Raw genomic sequence first — 16,455 nt, forward strand, 5'->3', positions numbered from 1 at the left:
AACAAGGAATACATTTAGAAAACTCTTCTGTTGGCTTTTAATGGTTCTTTCTGGAATGTAGTAGTTCCCTCTGCAAGTTGTCCTGTTTCAGATTTCAGGATGCTTAGCTAATGATAAATGTTTCAGAAATGATTTGATATTTTTCAGTGTCCAATCAAATATGTCAGGATACATTTTTATGTCCTCTTAACGTTTCCTTTACAATTATCCATGTATCTTAGAGCTTGCAAAGGGTACACTTTTGCTCAATTTTATTTCATGAAATATTTCTGCAGGTAATTCTGCTAACTCTTGGAGAGTCAGATGTCCATGTTAAAGGATGTACTGCCCGTTGTGATGACCTTGGCTATAACATTCTTTAAACTGGTCACTGAGATGTGTAGTTTCATGGGTGTTTTTTTTTGTTTTGCTTGTTTCTTTTTTTTTGCATTTCTACCATTAGTCTTGCAACAGTATCAGTTGAAAAAATGAGTGAGGACAGTGTCTTTTATAGCATCTTAAATATCTTCTGAATGTATCTATATTCTTCTTGAGTAGTAGTCCATAAGAATCAAATTATTTGGTCCTCACAATATAAGAGCTTAAGTACTGAGTTAGACCAAAGGTTTCCCAAACCTCATATCTTGTCTCCCAAGTCAGTATTAGATACCTGGAAAATAGAGCAAGCAGGTAGTGACACCTGTAATGCTTCCCCCTCCACTCTGAGTGCTCTCAGGCTCTTCACAGTTTACATCTCATGACCCAAGGATGAAACCTTTGTGTTTGGTTGCCCTTAGTAATAAAAATGGCTATACCTGGAAGCTCTTTGTTATATAAAAGATGCTTTCAAAGTACCATGTAAATGTATGTTTTGAGGGTCTTTAATATTGCGGTGTCTGCAATTTATGAAATTGGATGGAAAAAGATCAACTGGCGGGTGAGCTGTTTAGTAATTGGAACAGCTTTAAGTCTTCTGTTAGAGTGCAAAAGACTTAAACTAAGAAGTTAATTTTGTAGGCTTGAATTCTAATAAAATACTAAATATTTATTCACTTGAAATGTTCTACAGTTGTCTTAATTTTTATAACATTTTGGGCAATTGCTGAGATCATAGGCCTCTATTGCAAAGCATTGTAGCTCAAATATTTTGAGATCATCTCATACTGTAAAGAGTTGGATGTCCCATAGTAATAGTAATGAAAAAAATGAAAGAGAAAATCTAATGCGGCATCTCAAATAGATCTGTTGACTTTAGATCATGATCTTCACCCATGTTCAAATGTATTCTCACACTAATCAGATAACATTCAAACAACAGCTTAGTTTATCCTTTTCTAGTTCAACTCCAGTGCTTAGTTTCTTGACCTTTTTCCCCTTTTTGCTGTAGGCATCTTAATGAGTAAGGCCATTTATTGTGCTGTTACAGCATTCAGTACATGCAGGATTAAAGAAGCTTGGTGACTAGTTAGATATGTGGAATGTGTCTTTATGTGACGCACTATTCCCATACCAGGTTATTTCAGATCTTTAGCTGAAAAGCGCAGTAGTATCAAACTTCTGTTGTCGTTGGTTTGGGCTGTTCCTAGTGGGACAATTGAAAATTACACACTAAAGCAAATTTGAATGCGAGTCTGACATTCTTCCCTTTTATGTATTATTATTGCCTTAACAAAACAAAGCAAAGTCTCCTTTTGTCTTTGGACAGTAGTTGCTTGATAGTCTTTGTCATTACCTTCTGGCTGTCTTTTTATTGCTAGAAGAACGTAATCTTTATGTTTATCAGTCTTTCTCTTTTGATCATTCTCTTGCATCCCAGTGTTCCCTAATGAAAAGGTGTAGGTATAGTACACATACTGCTAATATGCATGAAGAGTAATATTTGAAGATACAGTTGTCCATTAGTGTTTCTCAGTTCTAAGGCGTTATGATTCATGAATGAAACACAGTGTTTCTCTGACAAAAGTCTTTATGCAGATGTAGAAGAGAACAGATTCCTCAAAGGAATGGAGACCTCTGATTACAGGCCTCAGAGTTGCTGAACAGAGAATCTGCTCAGTCTTTCTGTGGGAAATAGAGGAAACTATGGTCTTCTGTTTTGTGTAATTTGGGGAGTTTTATTTTAAAGCACAGTATTCTTCTTTGCAGAGGAGGAAGCTTTAGCCTTCCTATTCATTTAAAAAAAAAAGTTAAATAGTCACTGCAATTCCTCAGTCCTAATGTTCTACTTAAAACCGTTAAGTTTGTAATATCTAGTGCCTTGGGCAAACAAGATAATTGGTACTTCATCAGGTTTCAGCCTTCTAAGCTTGAATTGCCTAGAGGAGGTTAAAAATATCAAATCCATAAAGGAACAGAAATGCAAAATGAGGTAGGGAGCATACAGTAAAGAGCAATAGCATTTGGGGAAGTGTGAAAGACTAGAAGGTATGGACTGTGTGAGTGAAGTGTTTAGGCAGCGTAAGAGATAACAGTTGTATTGCAGCTTGTCAAAAAAGTGCGCATTTTGAGGCGTATAGGCCGAAGTCCTGCTCTTCAGTTTTAAGCTGGCTATTGAACCTGAACATTCTGTGTGTACCCACAGAAATGTCTGAAAAAGATCTGGTTAAAATTAGTCACAGCCTCAGTCTCAGATCCTCAAGCCAGAGGCAGGTGAAAGATTTACTGTGGACAAAATTGTTTTTTGCATCTCAAGCCTTCCTTGGCCAGCCCTGCTCTCATTGGAGCTCGAGGCTTTGTCTCTCTCCCAGCCCTAACCTTAACCCTAGCTAACTAACCCTAACTAAATGTTGGCCTCTGCTGCTCCTTAGACTAAGATCTACAGCCACGGTCGAGGTGAGAAAGTTCTTAGGGGAGAAATGTTTTTGCAGCCTATGCCTGCCTTTGGCAGCCCCTTTGCAGCCCAGTTCCCCCAGCAGCTTGTGGCTTTGTCTCTGTCCGAACACTAACCCTAACCCTCACCCTGGATGCTGGCCTCAGCTGCAAGAGCCCCAGCCCTTGCCAAGGCAGGGAAGTTGTCAGGTGAGAATGTTTTTCAGCCTACCCCTTCCCTTGGCAGCCCCGCTCCCTTGGAGGCGCCAGGCTTTGCCTCTCTTCCCACACCAATGCTAACCTTAGATTTTCACCTTGGCTGAGGCTTGGCCAAGTGCCCAGCCCTGGCTGAGGAGATGATGATGTTGGGGAGAAACGTTTTTGCAGGCTACCCCTTATTTGGGCAGCCCCTTTGCTCCACTTACATTAATCTCAGAATGTTTACTAATACAGTTAAATCATGGCTGTTCGTTAAATCTATTTGTTTTTTGGTTTTAGCTGTGATTTTTAGTGCCTAACACTGTTGAGTGCAGCTCTTTCCTTGTCCTGTTTCCCTTTTCCTTTTATGGAACTTCTCAGCGGAGCTTCCAGCCTCCCATGCAATAGGAAGGCAGCCAGTACAGGTCTTGGCTTTTTTTAAACAACTTGTATTTGTGGAAGCTATCTGTGCAGAGAAACAAAAATCTTTTGTTTTTTATTGAGTAGCTACTAAACCATTCTCTCTGTAGATGTACAGCTGTGTTTTACTGGCTTTATAGTGAAAGTTTTCTTGAATTAGTTTAATACTCATTACATTTTTCTCAATGAGGTGTTGCAATATTTCTTTCTGAAGCTTATGCAAGAAGGTTTTCTGCTTTTCCGTTTGATCAGGCTTCCCCTCTCATTTATATTTGTCATTTGTAGTCCTTTTCAAAATGAATGTTATGTTAAGAAAGTAGAACAGTGCTGGAGGAGCAAAGGTTAAGCCAGAATTTTAGCTGCATATCTCAGTTCCTGAAAGATCCACTAAACAATTGTTTAATACAAGCTATTTATCTTTGGTACTGAAAGGACTTTTTTTTTTTTTTAAATATATATGCCTCCTTGATTTATGTATTCATTCATTTATTTGTTTCTGATTTCTACTTATACAGATTTTTCTCATATGCAATAGTTCCTCTTCAGAAAAATGTTAATAATTAGCAGTATCATTTTTAGCTGGTATTTCTGGGGCTGTTCATGCCTTTCAAAAATACAAACAAACCCCCTCTAAGCCATATCTTACAGATTTTTGGGCAAAAAAAGCTTTTTTTTATTCATTAGGCAAACTGCAGAGAAGGTTAATAGATATGTATTGTTTGAAGCTTGCTTCTTAACTGTCTGCTTTATTTCTGTGCGCTTTATGGAAGTAGAAAAGACCCAGAAAGAATTTCAATCTGTAGTGCAGTTAAGAAACATGTTTAACATCTGCTTTGTGGAAAGTAATGATAAAGTTCTGGCTGTTGAACTCCAGCCCCAAACCGGGACTACAAAGGCTATTTGAAATGCGCAGTATGATGTGGCCAGCGGGGAGAATCAATAGTGGGGGGTGGCAGTGTGAAGTCAGCACGCCTGTCCAGTATTTCTGGAACAGGTTCTTCTTGTGAGTATACTGCTTTCAGCTATTAAAAAAAAAAAAAAAAAAAAAAAAAAAAAGTCCTTTCTGTAAGGATGCCTGGATTAAAATGTGAGTAAATACTTCAGTTATGTAATCTCTGCTGATAACTTAAGAAAGAAAAATAGTGTAGCCAAGGCAGTTTAAGAATTACTGACTGGAAAGGACAGGGATAGGATGTTATTTTAACGGTGTTTATGCGTTCTCTGAATATTATCTGCCCGCAAAATGTATCTGAGATGTAAAAGTGTGTTACCAGCAGCAATCCAGCAACATAAAATCTCTTTTGGTCCAGAAACAACCAAAGTTTGTACTTTGTGATCACAAATTCATCAGACTTGTCTATCTGTTATATGAATACAATGCTAAATGAATAGAAGAAACTATAAATTCCAAGTACTTCCATGAAAAAACGTGGAATAATATTTTTTGTTTTCCAAACTTAGCTGATTCCTGAGAAGAGCATGTCGATGTGATGCTTTAAGTTGAGGTTCTTTGATCTCAAGAGATCTTCTCAGAAAGATCACTTTGAGTGATGCTTTTTAATCATCTCCTAAAAATAACTAAAATCAATGACATTTTTATGTATTTATTGATATATCAACCTTAAAATCAGGGAACAATAGGAAAACAATAGGAAAACTACAAATTTTTAAACAGGTGCACAGTAAAATACTTGGCTTCAATCCAATTAGATTGTAAATAGTGCAGAGTCTAAAATATTCTTCATAAGCTCAATTCAAAATTACAGTATTTCTCTTTATTTTGGTAATCTGCTAGTTTTTGTTCCCTTTTGTTCCCCTTTTTGTTTCCTTGTTCCCTTTTGTGCCCTTGTTTCTCTTCCCCACATGGCTGTCACTAAAGTAGTGACAGGTTAAGAGAACACTAACACTTTCTTTTTTTTAATTTTTTTTGGAAAAAAACTACATATGTCATTGTCTACCATAAAATATATGTTGTTGAGCAGTTTGATTATCTTTAATCACCTATGCAAATTTGAGGAATCAATCTCACACACACACACACACACACACTATTCCCTCTTGCTCAAACTGCATTAAAATTTAGTAGCTACACTGGGTGTAGTTCCTTATCTTTTAATAGCAGATGCAAACCTTGGCTGAAAGTGCACATTTGAAAACCCGAAGTGACAGACATGCTGGAGTCCTTTGTGACCATAGCTGACAAGTCATGTTCTAGAAGGTTAAACTTGAGGGATGTTCTAGGGATAACTATACCATTTATTTCATACCACTTTGAGAACGGAGTATCATGAAACAAAAGTAATCTGTTCTATGGAGAATATCTATAAGTAGGCCTCATGACTTCATTTCTAAAGTGTGAAACCTTTGCTTTGTTAGCGGTAATTTAATTGGTTTTAACTTTTTTTCCCTCCCTCCCAGATTTTGGTGTTAGTGCATTTTTAGCAACAGGAGGTGATGTTACTCGTAACAAAGTGAGGAAAACATTTGTTGGTACTCCATGTTGGATGGCCCCTGAAGTAATGGAGCAGGTATTCCTACTGTTTAAAAAAAAATTATTTTAGTCTTTGATTTTTAGAACTTAAGGCATCACCATCTTGTTTCTTCTGTCTGGTTCTATTCCAGGTGAGAGGCTATGACTTCAAGGCTGATATGTGGAGTTTTGGGATAACAGCCATTGAATTAGCAACAGGAGCAGCACCTTATCACAAATACCCTCCTATGAAAGTAACTATCACTTCATATTGCTTAATGCTGAAGGGTTCCAGGCTTCAGATTGCCCTGTGCATTGGAACTTTTTTTGATCATTGCAGATTGTTCTCTCCTGACAAATGACTGCAAGTAGAGTGATTTTGTAGATCCTCAGTGTAGGGGCAGGTATTGGGGGAGGTGGTATGTAGGAAGCTGTGTGAGAGGAGTGATGTGCAAGGCACAGACCCAGAAAGTTGGACTCTGGGGCTTTGTTATTAGTGCTTAAGTCATGTTTCATTCTTTTTGACAAAAAAAAACAGAGTAAATGCAACACTACAGTTGAAGGTAGAAAAGTATGCAGGGCTCTGTGTGTCCTCTTTTGTTTTCTTAATGTTTTTTTCCCTGTGTTTTTACCCATCAGTCTCTAAAATAGGATAATATAGAGGTCTTCTGAAAAAGTTTGCAAGTGATTACATGAAATTGCAGGCCTGTTACCTGATGTTTATTTTTGAAGGTGGCAGAAAGCTGCTGTGCTGTTTGTCAGATCAGAAAATTTAGAATTTAAGTTACCATTTAAAAATGAAATTAATCTCTTCAAATTGATGAATAAGTGACTTGATAAGTATTTTTCACTAGTTTGGATTAATTAACATTAGGAACAAACTGAGCTTCCTTGAAATGAGTTTTCTGCCTTTACTTTAAGAAGAACATGTACAATATAATTTACTAGGGAAGCCTACTTAAACAAGAATTTAAAAAAGGAAAAATTGTGGCTACTGGTGTCTGTTTTCCATAGAGTGACTTGATGAATTTTAAAGTTCAGTTCCAAACTTGGAAGCTATATGATTTTATATAAATTTAAGATGCTTAAGTTTACAGCAATTGCTGTACGTACCAGCATTTATGAAAAGGTGTTGTAGAGTGGTGTCTAATATAGCTGAAAAGGAATGAATGGGTTTTTTTAGTGTTAGTGAGTCCTAGAAAAAATCATTTTATCCTTCAGGTATAAGTGATGCATTTCTGTCTGTTTCACCAAGGTGTTGTGTATTGTGTGCAGCAGAAATAAGTTATTGATTGCAGCAACCTTGCTTACTATTCCTCTTCTCTTGTTTTCCTCATATGCACCCACATTTCTGACTGGCAAAAGTATATTGTCTAATCATGATGTGAAACCTGGGCAGAACCTTTTCTACTATTTTGTAGTCTACTTATTCTCGTCTCTTTGGGGAATTGTAAACAGGCATATATATGTTTTTGATTTTAAATACGTTTTTTTTTATCAGTCATGCTGTTCACTGCTCTGAGAGGGTTGTATGGAAAGGCTGTTGTGACAGAGCTGCTTTGTTTTCAATAGCAACTCAAGATATATAAAAATATGTACTCTGAATACTTTTACAACTTTTAATACTTTAAAAATGGAATATTTTGTTTTTATTTCCACATTTCTTGTACCAATTTAACGATGAAGCTTATGGTACCTATTTTCGGTTTGGGTTTACTGTAGGTGTTAATGCTGACGCTGCAAAATGACCCTCCCACTTTAGAGACGGGTGTAGAGGACAAGGAGATGATGAAAAAGTATGGCAAATCCTTTAGAAAACTAATTTCACTATGCCTTCAAAAAGATCCTTCCAAAAGGTAGGTCGTTATTGTCATGTACAGTAAAATTATTTTTTTTAATATACAGACTACTTAAGGTTTCAGTGTTTGTACATCATCTTTAAGTGTATGATTTGAATTTTCTAAAAATCAGCCTTCAGTCATCTTCACCTGGGAGAAGGAATTGCCTCTTAATTGTTGTTTAAGTTTTCTTCTTCTGGATTATTAATCTAATTTACTCATATTTAAATATACTGTTAAACTCAACATTGCTCAAGCAAAAGTCCTTGCTTAATTTCTTGTTTGAGGTAAAATATCGATCTTGATACTGCGCATAGGTCCAGCAAGACTGTTCAAGTTGATCAAACAATTGTTCATAGCCAAATAGATCAACCACTTGACCTTTATATTAGAAATATATTCGTTGATTTTTCTGTTTTTGTGAAATGTGTTTAGTACATTCTTTAGAGTATCTCCAGAGAAAATTACTTATTTTTGTAATGTGATTTGTTTAGAGTTTTCCTCCTGTGTCTGTAGACAATTGCATGGGGTAACATCTCTGTGATCTTTCTTGATGTGTTTTTGTGACTGGGATTTCCAAGATAAAGAAAATGTTAAACCATCTATTCCAGAACCATTGCTGAGGTTTCAAGGTCCCAGAGTCATTCCTTTATTTATCTTTTATTTTTATGCAAACCAATTTTTATAGGTTTCTTGAAGAGGGAGGTGGAGGAGGCACATTCTGTAATTAACATTGTTTCCTGAGAGTATTTAATCTGTCACATATCTCTCTCTTTTTTTTTTTTTTTTTTTTTTTTCTTGGAAGAGTTTCAGAAATGTCATTACAGGAAAAAAGAGATTCTTCTGAAAGAGCAATCCTGACTCAGTACTGTGTTCTCTCTTATGATATGTAACTTGATTTCACTGGTGTTACACTAGCATAAGTCCAAGATACTGTTTTAGTGAGTCAAAAAGGTGACAGCAGCAATAATAGGGAACAAATATAGTTAGGAGAAAATAATATAAATTACATGGCAGCATCCTTAATTCTTGAAATCCTTCAAATCCTTCTTTTTGATTGAAGGATCATTTGTGTACTATTTTCAGATTCCTAAGCCCCTTACAGTTGGTCTTTTTAGTAGCAAATCCTGATGCTTTAAGCTTAGTGCTGTTATTTGCTGGCTGTTTATGATAAGAAAGAAATATATTCTGGATAATCAAGCTTCTTTTGAGTTTCCAGTAGCCAGCAATTTTCAGGGCAAGATTAAATTGGTATGAAAACATAAGAAATAAATAATTAAAATGGTTTTCCTTCTCTTCTTGAATACATAATGCCAAGAGTTACCTGATCTGTGGTTAAGATGTCTATGTTGAAGCATTAGTGTAGTAACACTTACAATATCTTCATACTCACAATTGACCTGAACTGAACAATTAGCCCAGCAGATAGGCGATCAGATCGGTGTGCCGGTTACCCTGACCTGGGAGTGAGTGTCCTTAGATTGTTTGGTCAATGCTATTTTTCATGTTTCTCTACAGTCAGTAGTTAATTCTGCTCAGAGATACTTTCATAGTCACTGTGGCAATTTTGGGAGAAATGCCTGCTCTTTGTGGGAAGTTATCAGACTGGTGTTGCACTGTCGTCTCTCACAACATAATGATTTTCTTTTGGGGGCGTGCGTGAGGAGGTGTTTCTCTCCTCACTGCAATATAAGTAGATTACAGTCCTCAGCTCTAATTCACAGCCTCGGCCTGTGTGGGTGACAGGCCCAGAAACCCCTTCCAAACCTGTTCAGCGTTTTCTGATATAAATAACAACGGAGGAATGGAGAATACTAGTTTGGATATAACCTTACCAAGTATCTAGCTTTTAACTCTGCATTTCCCTATTACAAGATATGATGGTAATGGGTCATTAAAACTTGTCTTAAAGTTAAAAGTTGACTTGAATTTAAACTTGAAAACATGACACAAACTTATTTGTTTTAAAAGTTCCCCTTCCAATTTGCCCATCGAAGGTTTTGTGTGAATTGCTGCTTCGCCTGGTAGTCTCCACCATACCTCTACTCAGAACCTTTCAGTCTTTTGCTTTGGGAAAATGAGCACTATCTGCAACTACTGTCTGTGTCTAAACTGGATGGTTTTTGTTGATGCCGGGAGTTGTTTCATTATTTGTAGTGGGAGTGAAATGATATATATACATACTACTTTCTATTTCTGTTTTCCTCACTTCCTCTTCAAATGTGTCCTCACAGAACAAACTAGTTCAGATTTTGATTTTTGTTGTTGAGATTTTCCATATGGAAGCTTCCCACTGTCTGATCTAGTCTATACTATATCTGATCTCTTGCTTTAGTTCAAATAAAAAACTATAGCAAATGTTGCTTTCATTCATTTAGAAATGGTGAATCTTAGAGATTTTAGGTTCCCTAAGTTTAGCCATCTCAAAGTTAGTCTTGGGTAGTAGTCTGGGCTCCTAATGGAATGAATAAAAAAACTTGGAGGATTTATCTCATCCCAAGAGACACTTCTCTTTCCCTCCCGAGTCTACCTGAGTCTCAGAGGCTGGCTTCAGTTAGATATGTAACTTTTTTGATCCCCAAAGCTAGGGGAGACAAATACTGCCTTTGGAATCGTTTCAGTAGAAGTGGGATTGCGGAAAATCCGGTGTAAACTTCAAATATAGAAGATATTGAGAAGAAAGAGAATGGAACAGAATTCTAAGTAAATGTGAAATGTCTGAGTTTTGACCTTAGAGCTGTTGATTTGCTTTTTATTTGTCTGTTGGGTTGGAGGAAACCCCTGATGATGATTTTGGGGTTTTTTTTTGCTTTTTGTTCGTTTGTTTATGCATCATCTTAATGGTGTCAGTATAGTTTCATGTGAATACCTGCTCACATCACCAAAGTAAATGAATGCAGTTAGCGGGTATTGATGCTACTGTTTGGAAAATGTAATTACCCTTTTATATCTCTGCAAGGTAGTTGCCGTGGAGCGAAGTTCAGTTACACCGATGGAGTCATTTAGGGAAGCACATGTTACCTGACTTCTCTTATGTATATTAAGGGTAAAATGCATTTGTGTTGAAAGAAAAAGGGGGAAAATTGGCAATTTAGATACTGATTTTTTTTGGGGGGGGGGTATTTTTGCCATAGGGAAACTTAATTTTTTGGTGTGTGGTAAGTGAGTACATGTGAATTAATTCAGTAGCTATTGCCATTCATTCCCCATTCATACAGTACTAATTCAGAAGTATTAGAGACGTACCATTTAACTAACGTCCTGTACTGTATTCACTGAGAGGGGTCTTTGTTTTCTGTTCTAATTTATTATTGATCTTTCAGGCCCACAGCAGCAGAACTTTTAAAATGCAAATTTTTCCAGAAAGCCAAGGTAAAATGTTTAACCCTACAAGTAAATTTTGCTCTGCCTTAAAATCTACATGAATTTTCTTCTTTCCTTGTATTGATTTTTAACTTATCAAATGTTGGTTTTGCAGAATAGAGAATACCTGATTGAAAAGCTTCTCACTAGAACGCCTAATATAGCACAAAGAGCGAAAAAGGTAAGTGTATTTGCCTCTCTTCTCTAGGCTGTAGGATGCAGGGGAAGGTGGGGCCTGTTTAGTTGCCTTACATATTAGTTGAGTGATGGATCTGTTCGCTTATGCACTCCTTCAGAGATAGTGACGCTTGAATGAATGATTTCTTTAGCTAAGCTTTCTCCAGGAAGCCTTGGGGCTTTTTGACTTCCTTTTTGGCTCTGCCAAAACAATATATATCATCATACATCAAGTGATTCCCCTCCCCCCTTAGTTGGAAGGATACAGATAAAAGGGTTGTGTAAACAAAAAGTGACAGATCTACAAGCATATAGATTCATAAACTGCAGAATACATATCTTCATTTCATTACCTAAAGAAAGGATGAAAATACTACAAATGGTATTTATTAAAGACTACTTGTTTCTTTGGATTACCTAAAATATGACATCCAATTATATGGAACTTGTGGCCAAATCCTACCAAGAGGGCTGCTGTGTCATTCGTGCTTGTGAAGTTTTATTGAAGAGGGGCTGGGGTAAAAACACAGCTATGGGTGTAGGCTGGTATTTTTGTGGTCCCTTTGGCACTTGTGTAAATGAATTCACCAGGTGAGGTGCAGCAGAACTAAAAGTTCTTAGCAGGCATTAACAGATATTTTAAGACTCAAGTATGGAGCAAGATACTGTTCATAAGAGCTAGTAAACAGGAATGAATGTAGTCTTGTCTGTGAGTATGTATGGAACTCCCTTTCTGTGGTGACTTAACTCCACTTAGACTCGTAGGACCCCTTGGTATGAAGAACCTGCTCAGAGGTTGCTGAGCTTCTGCAGGTGACAGGATAGAGTGTTCAGTCCAACTTCCCAAAAGCAGTCTTTCTGGAAAGATGTTTTAAGGAGGGTGCTTCAGCAAAAACTGCTACAGTCTTGTTAACACACCAGTTCCAGTGGATATTTGGACATTTGCAAGACTTTTCTTAGAATTTCTTAGTGGTGAACTGGCTTGGTGCTTGTTAGACCTTGTTGTTTGTGAATATCAGTCATGTAATTCTCCAATGCTGAAGTGTTTCTATTCTGAGTGTAGGATACCAGCTATAGAGACTGTCAGTGGGATCTGAATGATACTTTGAGTTGCTCCTCATTCTTTGCGAAGGTAGAAGTAGTTTAGGAAATGATGAAGCTTTGGGGTAGTTGGGGTAGAAGGCTAAAACAAGAGGACTTGTAGAGGAAGAGAGTGTGTTGAGCAATGCTGTATCTGAAAGATGCAAAGGGTAGGAACAATTCAGCTTTTTGGCCATGTGGTGGCAGCAATGCCCACATAAAAAATTGACTTAACTGGGGAAAAAAAAAAGCATTTGTTTTTAATTTTACATTTTTGGCATTACAGGAGTAATTTAGCCACATTTTAGTGCCAGTTATGTTTTCGATAGAGTGTGTGCCTCTTGAAATTCCTCTCCCAGCTATGTCTTTGGATCAATTATAGGAACCATTTATTAACCCACATATGCTTATTTATTTGAATAACTTAGACTCTGGAATCACAAAATGAATGCATGGTAGCTTACCATGCACCGCCAGCCAGCCATAGTCTGTTGGGTGACTTTGGACAATTTTTTATTTTTTATTTTTTTTTGGGTCAGGAGTGACTCTTAAGAAAGCAAAGCTGTAAGATACTAGAGACACTGATAGACCTTTTAATTACAGAATAAAATGGAAAAATAGGTTTTAGCTAGTGAAAATACTAAATTTTAAAAGGACTCTATTAAAATTCATTAGGAATTTAAAATTTAATTTGCTTACAACTTTGCGTGTAGCTGCTGTTTTAAGATGCTATAAAATATGTATCTGTTTAATATTAAAACTGTGAGATTTTATTTAAAAAAAGCTTTTGTAAATAAAATTTGGTTGCTCAAACTGTCATGTAACATGTAAGATGTCTAAGAGATCACTCTTGGGTGAAGTAACCCCTGTAATGGAAAAAGAAATGTCTCTAGGGCAGGAAATGGAAAGAGCTTCTGTCATTACTGCTTAAATTATCTTCTGTAGCACTTGGTGTGAAATGCCTGTAACTAATGATGTGTGGTACCACTGCTAGCACAGGTATCAAATCTACCCTGCAGCAGTTTAATTTTCCTTGCATTTACCATGCATATGATTAGTTTGCCTGATTGCCTAGAAATCCAGCCTCAATTTAGTTTTAACTTTTTTTTCCTTTTGACATAGCATTCTCATGTTTTGTTGCTGCTTTACAGCTAATGTTTGGCAACTGTTTTGACTAATGTGATTTCAGGTTTGTTTGTGTAATCCTGAAAGCAGGTACACATGTTCTTGTATGTTTGAGGAAAACATTCAAGGTTTTGGAGAGGTTTCTGTTATAAATCTCAATTTGATAAAATTAAACAACTCCTACAGTGTATGTTTAAGAGCCTGTAACATTAGACTTGTAAATCACATCTTTGTGTGTATATTTCCTTGCCCCAGCACTTCTTTCTGTGTTTTATAATCAGGCTAATTTTGAAATGATAGCCTTCTTCCTGGCACTTCATGTAATTAAGGATAATACTGAAACACTTTTGGAATTGATTTGTTCAGGAGGAACATACCTTGCTGATTCTGTGCAGAACCTGTTTATGTATATACCACTACTAATTTAAAGGAATTAGCGTGACACTATGCAGTGGGTTTCATTAATGTGACTGCTTGCTTGTGAAAATGGTTTCCAGAAGAATTGGACAAATAGCTGCTGGGAACGCTCTGATCTCAGTGCGGTCTGGGGAGGGGGGACACCCTGAGGCTGCACTTCTGTCCATTGTCCGTGCTGGAAATACAGGAGCCCTGACTGCAGTCTCCCTTGTTACATGGTGTTATGATAGAGCAGCCTGCTCTGACCTGCTGGATCAGGGCTGTGTCCATCCCTGTTAAACTCTTCCTAGCCTGCTGTATAAATTCATGTTTTAAGACATGTCAAAGTAGTTTTAATTTTGGACTGAATGTTAAGTCTTTGTTCGTTTGTGACTAAAATCACTATCTTAGAATAGAGGAGGAAAATTATAGACGGCTCCCAGAATTCCACAGTCAGTTTTGAAATCTAGTCACACTAAAAAATTAAGTATAACTGTAAGTACCCTGTATGCCCAAAGGCTCTGTGTCAGTTTTGTGGTTTTATAATCCTATTTCTTTAATTTTGAAAGTCTCCTGCATGACTGCCAGCTTTAAAGAGTGAACAGGGGAAAACATGTATCTGCATTTCGTTTTATAGCTGTCTGAAGTGCTACTAGTTAAAATCAATTTTGAGTAATAATTGGGCTTGAATTCTACTTTCAGGAAGGTGGTATTGTTTTACACCATTAATAGAAGCTCTTTAGACCTTAGGGTTGTAAGTTACTGGAAAAAATCTCTGACATTCAGCATAAAGAGATAATTCGTGTGATAACAGCTTTTATTGGAATTTCAGTAGAAATATCCTTATTGATTGCTGGAATTCTAGCTCTGTGGTATAGCAAATTTAGGGAAATGGCCCTGAATAGCATGTTAGCATTACAGAAGAAATTAACAATCGCCTCTATTTAATGGGGAAGAGACCCCAGGTTGCTTAGACAGCTCTAACAATCTGATACCACCTCAACAAGGCATCCATTTGCAACACAGTGAAGTTTTAGTGACGGATTTATTCTGATACAAGCATCTCACCAAAGACTGGTGCTAGTACAGCTGGGCTCCTGACCTTTTGTAAAGCAGAGAGCTACATTTCAAGCTCAAATTATTAATAAAAAATATATTTCATTGCTGTGATACTCAGCTTCATTAAGAAGTGCTTATTTCATCAACGCTGATGCCTTGAAGGGACGGGTGTTCTACTGGAACACTTTTTCTGGAAAAGAGCAGCTCAACTGTAAGTAGCTGGCTTTCAGAAGTGTTCTGGCTTCCTTACTTTGTTTTTATCTTCATTACTCTGTGCTGAGTTCCTGCTTTTATATTAGATGGAGTGATCATGTATGTATTGGCAAGGCTTTGTGTGAGGCAGGCCACTGCATCGCAGAGGATTGAATCTTCAGTTTACCCAGGGAACTGCTACAAATGGGAAAAAAATGAAATTGTAACTCAGATTTGCAATGTCAGATATTAGAAAAACTAGAGGAGAAATTGGCATTCAGACTATGTCGGCTTTTTGTTTGTTTTCAAGAAGCTGCTGAAAGTAAAAATTAACAGAAACTGTAAATTCCCAGAAAATGTAAATTCACAGACATTCACATTATCAAAAGGTACTGCCTGCATTGGTGAGTAGTAGAAGTGGAAACAATTTTCAGGGGCAGACACTTGCTGTTGCATCAGCTTTGTTTTGTCACTTCAGATAAAGATTGCTGTCGCCATTTCTGGCAGAGATACTTAAATCAAGTTGTGCTGTGAGATACAAGGAACTTCATACAAAATGTGGGTATGTCCATCCTTTCTTTCACAGGACGTTTTTGCCATTTGTGTAGCATTTGCAAAGTTGTATTTGTTCTTTCTCATGCTGAGCTGATTTTGTAAAAAATAAAGCAGAGTGTGAAATCAGTTAATTCAGCTGAGAGTCTTTGTAGTTCAGATGGCCGTATGCATCTTCACAATGACTTGTATTGCTTGTTCTGTCAGGATTTAAAAGCTCGCATGATCTGTCTTAATCACTGAAACACAGTCCTCTTCCTCTATTGGATAGCGTTTCCTACTTTTTAGGATATCATAGTTCAACTTCAGGATTCAATTTTGTAGTGAAGAGTGATTGTCTTTTGAGTAACAGCATTGACCTCTTTCCTTGGTTAATGTGTTTGTGACCTGTGGAATAATTTATAGCAGTGGCTGAATTGATGTCCCCACTCCCAAAGCTCACTGCTACGTGTCTGTCATTAAGCGTTCCAGTTGGTTTGACAGCTTCTTTCAGCACCTGCGTCACTGAAAGATTTGTTTTTGGAACATCACAGCTTAAAATGCTGTAATGGCATGAGAGTTTTGGTGTAAATATCTGGCTGATACCTTGGTGATTATGATAAAGGCCCAAACATGATTTAATTATACCTAGAAGTTAAAACTTGGAGACAAGTAAAAAATGATGTAGAACATGGACTAACATGAGGTTGGCGTATAATGAGACTTAAAACTTTAAAGCTCTAAAACTTTTTGGTTAGACCAGTAGCTTTAAATATTTGGCATTTATCTGTTCTGTTGAAACTTTTAATATTAGAGAAG

General features: G+C 36.9%; 1 protein-coding gene across 3 annotated transcripts in view; it reads left to right on the plus strand.

Annotated features, from left to right (window-relative positions):
• STK39 (serine/threonine kinase 39) overlaps positions 1-16,455 on the plus strand; it is a 103,267-nt gene that overhangs the window by 25,688 nt on the left and 61,124 nt on the right. For all 3 annotated transcript variants that reach the window (XM_067299104.1, XM_067299105.1, XM_067299106.1), the window contains exons 6-10: positions 5,824-5,933; positions 6,028-6,129; positions 7,598-7,731; positions 11,037-11,085; positions 11,192-11,257. In XM_067299104.1, coding sequence (XP_067155205.1) covers positions 5,824-5,933; positions 6,028-6,129; positions 7,598-7,731; positions 11,037-11,085; positions 11,192-11,257 — 461 coding nt within the window. The remainder of the gene's footprint in view (positions 1-5,823; positions 5,934-6,027; positions 6,130-7,597; positions 7,732-11,036; positions 11,086-11,191; positions 11,258-16,455) is intronic.

The sequence above is a fragment of the Apteryx mantelli genome, chromosome 6 (assembly GCF_036417845.1).
Source record: "Apteryx mantelli isolate bAptMan1 chromosome 6, bAptMan1.hap1, whole genome shotgun sequence".
NCBI classification, from domain to species: Eukaryota; Metazoa; Chordata; class Aves; order Apterygiformes; family Apterygidae; genus Apteryx; species Apteryx mantelli.